This window comes from Miscanthus floridulus, chromosome 8, assembly GCF_019320115.1.
Source record: "Miscanthus floridulus cultivar M001 chromosome 8, ASM1932011v1, whole genome shotgun sequence".
NCBI classification, from domain to species: domain Eukaryota; kingdom Viridiplantae; phylum Streptophyta; class Magnoliopsida; order Poales; family Poaceae; genus Miscanthus; species Miscanthus floridulus.
The window spans coordinates 162,254,888-162,263,048 of record NC_089587.1 but is presented as its reverse complement, the minus strand read 5'-3'; the positions used below and the strand labels follow the sequence as shown (position 1 = coordinate 162,263,048).

The following is an 8,161-nucleotide window of genomic DNA, read 5'->3' as shown; positions in this document are numbered from 1 at the left end:
ATGTTCGCTTACAGATAAGTCCTTAGGGAGAGGAATCTAGAGCACCATAAAAACAACCCAATGCTCTAGCCCCCTTGATTCCATGTTGCTAAAAAACATCTTTTAATGTTTATTGCATATTCCATTAGTCAAGTTACAAGATCATGGTTGTAGTTGAGCACTAGCATCATACTACACAATGCAATAACCCATAGATAACAAGGCACAAGGTAACAAAGCACTAGGAAATCCTTAGTGGCAGTCAAGGAAGACACATACAATATGAATTAAATAATTAAAGGTGTATAGGATAACAAGAAAGATCACATGCTATACTTGCCTTAAAACACCGATCCTTCGGTAAGCTTTAATCTTCAACGTCCTTCTTCTTCTTGATCACCACGTATATCTCACCGACTGGACGTAATCATAGAACACCACACAAACATCCAAACATATACATGCATAGCATACAATTACATCTATATACAGTACACCAATCAATGAAACAGAAGTTGAAGAGTTTGAAACATGATTCTGCACATCACTACGATCACATAGACGTGAATATCACGCTAATCAGAGTTACGGGAATCAAATTATAACTATTCGAAGTTAAGAATAAAATGATCAAATTTTATTTCTGAAAACAGTGGCTTATATGTTACTAATACGTAGATTATAAAAATACGAATCTAACGCAACTTGAACAGATCAAATCAGGGTTAAAACGGAGAAACTACACATAAAATAAGATCAATGGTATTTTTGTAAATATTTGGAAATCAATTTCGTATTAAAAAACAAATTAAAACAGTCCAGTGGACCGGGCGTTGTTTTTGGAAAGCTGTAGGGACTAAAATAGAAAATATAGGGCATATGTTGAATTATTTTCAACAGAGTGGACTACGGGTTGATTTGAGAAAATTGCAGGGTCTCTTTAGCAAAACAGCCAGGTTGACTAGGTCTCGGCTAACACGTGGCGACAGGCTACGGCTCCTGAGTGGTGGATTCACAGTGGACTGCCTGCGTGGTGTGCTAACACAGACGGTGCGCTTGGTCTACACTGTGCTCATGGACCGAAGAGGTATCTTCTAATCCTGGCCGTTCGGGATGGATTCGATGGCTGCGAGCGTTAGGGGAGAGATGGTCGCTAGGGTGGTTCTCTGGTGCGGCGGCGCCATGGCCGAAGAGGCTCGGACCTCGCCGGAGTTCAGCCGGGAGACATTTTCGATCACCGTAGGCAGAAGAGAGGGCACCAGGATGGAGAGGAAGAGTTGGCGAGCATGACCAGGGGTGGTGAGGGCAGCAGATTGCCGGTGTGGGTAGTTCGGGAATGTCGGCAGCGTATCTACGGTAGCGGCCATTGCTGTTGAGTCAGAGCTCATCGACGTGTATAGGAAAGACTCTACAGTGCTCGTATCGACTTGAGAAAAGCATGGGAGAGGAGCGAGGTGGATTACGAACTCACCCAGGGTGTTGGTCGCGACGACGGTCTGCCGGAGACGCTACGGAGCTCGGCGAGGCGGACAACGACGCACTGCATGGATACGACGACGACGTATAAGCAACAGAGAAAGAAGAGGAGAGCTAGAGAGCACGGAAACTTCGTCACCTTGACACAGAGCTCAACAAAGTGCTCCAAATGGCGGCGAAATGGAGCAGCGGCGTAGCAAACTTGACGACGGTGGCTGGGGTTGCGGTGGCTGCAACTAGGGCATGGGTGGCGGCTCAGAGGCTGCTAGGTGAGGGTGGCTCGATGCGAGCTTTGACTTTTATGGGGTGGGAAGACGTGGGCGGCACAGCAACGGACGAGGCAGGAGCGGCGCGGAGTCCCGGCGATGGAGCAGAGTCTGGGAGGAAGACGACGGAGGTAGGAGATGGTGCTGACAAATGGGCCCAGGGTGTCGGCGACTCAAGGCAAAAGGGAGGGGAAGCGCGGGCGCAACTAGGTCGGAAGGCCATCTGGGCCTGTGTGCATGGTGACGCGGAGGAGGGAGAGCGGTACTGGCCTTCGGGAGAAGAGATGGGCCGTGCGAGAGGAAAAAGGCCGAGCGGGCCAGAAAGCCAGGAAGGGGGAGGGAAAAAATGAAGAATTCCTTTTCTATTTTCTTTCCCTATTTCAAAACCTCATTCAAATATGAATCAAATCAAGTTTGAATAGGGTTTCAAATACACTTTTCAATTCAAACAAAAATAAGCAAATTTTAGTAAGTTTTCCTAAAATAATTTTTCCAACTTTTTAAATTCTTTTATTTTCTAATTTTCTTTTCTTTTATTTCAAGCCATTTTCAAATTTACAAAAACATTTTGAATTTTGGATTCAACCACTCATTGCAATAGATCAAATGCATCGGCATGTATGCACATCCATGTTGCTACTCCTTTTGATGAATTTTAATTTAATGAAAAATTATTATTTCCCTATGTTTTCATGAGCACAAAAATTCAAAATTATCTCAATTTACATCTATTTCAAAAAAGAGCGTGTTACAATGCGCAACCTAGCCCTGCGCGCACACAGGTCCAGTAGTATGTGCCTAAAAAAACTAAGGTAATACAACAGAGAATAACATGACATGACAACCGCACCGGTGCGTCCGCTGCCACAGTTTGCACCACCTGGCAAAGGACTGCAAGCGGCCAAGAGACCACGCCGGCGGCAGGGACAGGCCGGCAGGGCGAAGATTCGTTAGGGCGTGCCGCGACGGCTCCACCACACCGCGGGGGTCAGCTGCGAGGGGCCCAATGCCACCTCTCGAGCCACTGCCACTCCCCGACTGATCCTCCGAGGAGCCTGCATCCGAGTTCGTCGATGGGGCACCACCTGGCCACCTAGACACTAGGCCGTGGGAGGCCGAGTGCTTCATCCAGCGCGACCTGGCCACGGACTGCAAAGACGGCGCTGCACCTAGCCCTCATCGCGCAGCCGAGCGGGTTCACCGTTGGATGCTCCACATCAGAGGTTTTGCTGGCGGTCATGGCCGCATCAGGGGTGGCAGCGGACGATGTTCGGGTCAAGAAGTTCTACCCAGAGCAAATCATCATCTTATGCAGTTCACAGGCGATCAAGGACCGGGTGCAGGCGGCATCGCCGGTACCGCTCAACGACAAATCGCTGGTACTCCTACCGTGGACTCGACTGGCGCACGCAAACCAATCGACGCTACAGTACAAGCTCACCGTCGAGCTTGAGGGGGTGCCACCGCACGTCTGGCGTGAAGACACCACAGCCAAGCTCCTCGCGCGGTACTGCTGGATACAGAGCATCGAGCCAATCACGGCCGCCGGCGACGACCTATCCTCGTTCCGCCTCACAGCATGGACGAATAAGCCGAGCTCCCTGCCACAAATCTTATGGCTCAATGTTATAGAGCACGAGGTCAGATCAGCGGAGACCAGAGGGGTCAGATTCCGCGGGACTCAACCGTTCCTGTGGACGAAGGACACGCTGTGGTACAGGATCATCGTCCACATGAGATGCGTTCATGACTACTCGCCGCAGCCGGATTACAGGGGTGATGGATCCTTGTCCGATAACCCAGCCGAGGACGGCAGGAACAACATGCATCACCACGGCCACCGCGACTCTGGCACAGAGATCTACCCCTTCCCCTACCGCCGTGGTGAGCCGGACGGCAATGCTCCGGGGACATCAGGCGGCGGCGAACAGGACAGAAACCGGGACCGCCAGGGCCCGCGCAGGCGTGTATCGGCACACCAAAGGCTAGGCCCACATGGGAAGGCTCATGTACCTGCTCCCCAGCGAATCAGAAGCTATGAACACCCTCACCCCGGTCAAAAAAGCAGAAAGCAGTTCCAGGCGCCGCGGCAAGTCTGGCGTCCTAAGCAAGCTAAGAGACAAGAAGCAGCACCAACCCAGCCAGAGATTGCCAAGGCTGACAACCGCTCTGCTGCCACCAGTATGGGGGGCACCGGGACAGCTACTCCCTAGCTAGCCTACCTGGTAGAAGATTAGGATGCCCAGGGAGGCCAGCTGGCCACCGATGAGCAGCTCTAGGACAAAGCGGCCACCAATCACCCAGTTTGCGTCGGAAATACTGGAGGCGGCGGCCGACGACGTCACAACAGAAGCGGACGGCGGGGACCTAACAGCAGTGACAGATGAAGCGATAGCGATCCCGCAACCGGTACAGATTCAAATCACAGCTGTTTCAAGGGACCCAGTGGTGGACGACGTCGATGATGGTCCGTTGGCAGCCAAAGAAGCAGCCAAGGCAAAGGACGCCGCCACGTCGACATAGGGGGACCGAACACAGGCAGAGGGTGGGCTGGACAAAAGCCCGCTGCTGCCGACCCATGAAGGGAGCACACCTCAGTCCAACGGCACACCTGCCCATGAGGCCCAGGAGGCCAGTTAGGCCGTAGCAGTTGATGCCGATCGTTCAATATCCCACCAATCGCTGCCATGGGACGGGATGGTGCCGGACGGGGAACAGGGGGCTATAACGCCACTGGTCAATAGGCCGGAGCGCACTACACCATCGCCGCCGAAGGACACGGCATCAGCGCAGCGAAGGTTCAAGTCATTCGTGGTGAAGGTCAAGAGGCCCAAGCCTGCGGCGCTACTAAAGCGCCCTTCACCAGTCAAGGCGGCAGAAACGCCTAGGAAAAGGCCAACGCGAAGCCGGAGGATTGCGGCGTAGAGTCTATTGCTGATTCCGGCATCCAAGCGTGGGGAGTTTCTAGTGCTCAAATGCCTTGGACACGCTTCCCCACTCTCTGCATCCACTGCTAGGAACAAATTCGATGCCTTGTTCGGAAACAACCCGGAGGACGACGAGGCGCTCAGGGAACTGTTCCCGGACAATGGCCACATCGGCGGCCGTAGGAGGCACCGTCGTGTGCGGGCTTAAACAGCTCGCTTCCCGGTCGACAACAACAATGGATAACACAACCATTGTGTGTTGGAATGTTCGCGGGCTCAACGATAGAGCCCGGCGGGACAACGTGCGCACAATGATGAGAGACGCGCACGCCCATGTTGTTTGTCTAGTTGAGACTAAACTACAATCTGTAAACCAATGGCTAATAGCCTCCATGCTGGGAATGAATTACATTGATTACGCGTATGTGCTAGCGGCTAACACCAGGGGTGGGATAATTGTGGCAGCACGCTATCCAGATGTCGCACTACAGGAGCCGCACATCGGTTGCTACTCCGCCACGATCAAGGTGTTAACGCATGGCGCAGATCCATGGTGGCTGTCCATAGTCTACGGCCCGCACGATGAAGCCGCCAAGGAGCACTTCCTGGAGGAGCTGGAAGCGATCAGAGACCAATGCCAGGGGCCTTGGGCCATCATTGGGGACTTCAATCTAATACTATAGGATTCTGACAAGAACAACAGTCGCATCAACAGAAGGACGATGCAGCGTTTCAGGCAAACGGTGGCTGCTCTACAGCTGCTAGACATACATCTCCATGGACGGCGGTATACTTGGAGTAATGAAAGGGAGCAGCCGACCATGGTGAGGCTTGATCACGCCCTAGCATCGCTTGATTGAGAAGAGCGGTTCCTAGACTGCCACCTATAGGCTCTCGCATCAGACGCCTCTGATCATTGCCCGTTGTTGCTCTAAACAAGCCTGACAGCCTACACGAAGCCAAGATTCCACTTTGAGATTTTCTGGCCCACCTTCCTAGATTACCAAGATGCACTAAAACGGGGCTGGAGCTGTCCTGGCTCTGTGCATGATCCGATCGTAAGGTTGGACATCATGTTCAAGGAGCTGGCCAAGGAACTGTGAAGCTGGGCCACGCGCAGGATTGGGTTGGTGCACGAGCAGCTGCTGATGGCTGGAGCGATCATACTGAAACTCAGTCAGATCTCTAAAGAGAGAGCACTGTCAGATTCAGAGACGGAGCTGCGTGCCAAGCTCAAACACAAATGCCTCGGCCTATCCTCACTGGACCAAACGATAGCAAGGCAGAGGGCCAGAGTATGCTATTTATCAGACGGAGATGCAAATACCAAATATTTTCACTTGTTGGCAAGAGGTAGAAGAAGGCGGAACATCGTTACCAGGTTGAAGGTAGGTGACACCTTCACATCGGACCACGACACCATGGCCAGCGCAGTACACGACCACTTCATGGCGGTGTTCGGTGTCAGCGACAGTCTGGACGGGGTAGTCGACTTTGAGCAGCTCGGTATCTCACAGGCTGACCTATCGCACTTGGAGCAGCCACTGACTGAAGAGGAAACCTGGGCTGCGATTCAGGCACTGCCTCCTGACAGAGCACTCGGCCCTGACGGTTTCACAGGAGCATTCTACAAGTCTGCGTGGCACGTAATCGAGGACCAGGTAGTCACTGGGATCAATGCGGCACTGTTTGGAGATGCCAGGGCATTTGGCAGGCTGAACGGTGCTCTGATCGTCCTACTGCCGAAGATAGCGGACGCCAACGAGCTGTCCCAATTCAGGCCAATAACAATGATACACAGCTTGGCAAAATTGGTGTCCAAGATTCTTGCTCTCAGGCTAGCGCCCAGGATGAACGACCTGATCTCACCCAATCAAAATGCCTTCATCCGAGGAAGGTCCATACACGACAATTTCAAGTACGTGCAGAGGGCGGCAGTGCTACTGCACAAGAAAAAGATACCCAAGATCCTTCTCAAACTGGACGTGGCAAAGGCCTTCGACACTGTCGAGTGACCATTTATGCTTGCTGTGCTCCAGGCGATGGGGTTTGGCCCGTGCTGGAGGCGTTGGATAACCACTCTACTTTCGTTGGCAACCTCCAACATCCTGCTAAACGATCAGCCAGGGAAGCCGATCAGACATCGACGGGGGGTGCGGCAAGGTGACTCACTATCGCCATTGCTATTCATCATTGCCATGGAAGTGCTCAGAAGATTGTTCAGCACGGCGAGAGAGCAGGGGGTACTGCGCAGTATGAGCATGGATGGAATCAAGTTCCAATGCAGCATCTATGCCAATGATGTCATACTGTTCGCGCACCCGGACGCCAACGAGGCCCTGGCTATCAAGGGGATTCTACAAATTTTCGCGGACACCTTAGGGCTAAAGACCAACATGGCCAAATGCTCGATTACCAACATACATGGGGCAGAGGACGCCATCAAACATGTCCGACAGGTGCTTGGCTGCCAAGTGACGCCTTTCCCCATCCGCTATCTTGGGCTGCCCCTAAGCACAACCAAGCTACCCAAAGAACACGTCCGGAAGACAGTGGACGTCGTCGCGTGGAGACTGCCTGCATGCCACGTCCCCCTCATGGCTAGAAGTGGGAGGCTGATATGGGTAAAATCGGTGCTGACCGCAATCCCCGTCTACTGCATGATAGCTGATGGTCTGCCTCCATGGGCACGGGCAGAGATCGACTCAATTTGTAGACGATTCCTATGGACTTGAAGTAACAGCGATGTCAGGGGGAAATGCATGGTGGCCTGGAAGACGTGCACAAGGCCAAAAAAGCTCTGGGGCTGGGAATCACAGACCTGAAACTCCAGGCAACGACATTCGAAGCAAAGTGGCTGTGGCTTCAGAAGACTGACGCCGATAGAGCTTGGACATCGCTGCCACTGCAGCAATCTAATGAAGCGAGGTCCTTCTTCCAAGCATCAACTTACACAATCATCGACAATGGCCGGAATACTCTATTCTAGCAAGACAACTGGGTTCATGGGGTGTCAATCAGAGCAATGGCGCCCACCTTGATGCACTTTGTCCCCAAACGAGTCATCTACAGGCTAACGGTGGCGGAAGCACTCACGGATAGGCATTGGGTGCACACCATATTCGGCGGAGTAACTGCCCCAGCAGCCGCGGAATACTTGCAGGTCTGGCACGCGATTGAGGACATCATCCTCACGAACGCACCGGACCGCCTCGTCTGGCGATGGGAGTCTGACGGAAGCTTCTTTGTAACAACCCAAAAATCCACACACCAAAAATCACAACTACAAAAAATTTTGTTGTTACCCCATGCAATGTTGAGTGACATCTGTAGGAGCCAACCCTAGGTGTTGCATTAGTTGTAAACCAACTAAACAATTTCATGAGCATGGCATGTCATTTGTTAATTATGATTATTTAAATACTGACAAATAAAACATAGCATACATAGTTAACTCAAGTGGCGATTTGGATTTTCATTTGTTTTATGTAATGCCTAACAACTCCTTTAAAG

At 52.1% G+C, this 8,161-nt stretch overlaps 1 protein-coding gene across 1 annotated transcript; it reads left to right on the top strand.

The window, feature by feature from the left end:
- The first annotated feature begins 6,909 nt into the window (after positions 1-6,909).
- On the top strand, positions 6,910-7,383 carry LOC136470098 (uncharacterized). The gene has a single exon (XM_066468057.1). It carries the CDS (start codon positions 6,910-6,912, stop codon positions 7,381-7,383), a length of 474 nt encoding a protein of 157 aa, XP_066324154.1.
- Positions 7,384-8,161: the final 778 nt, after the last annotated feature.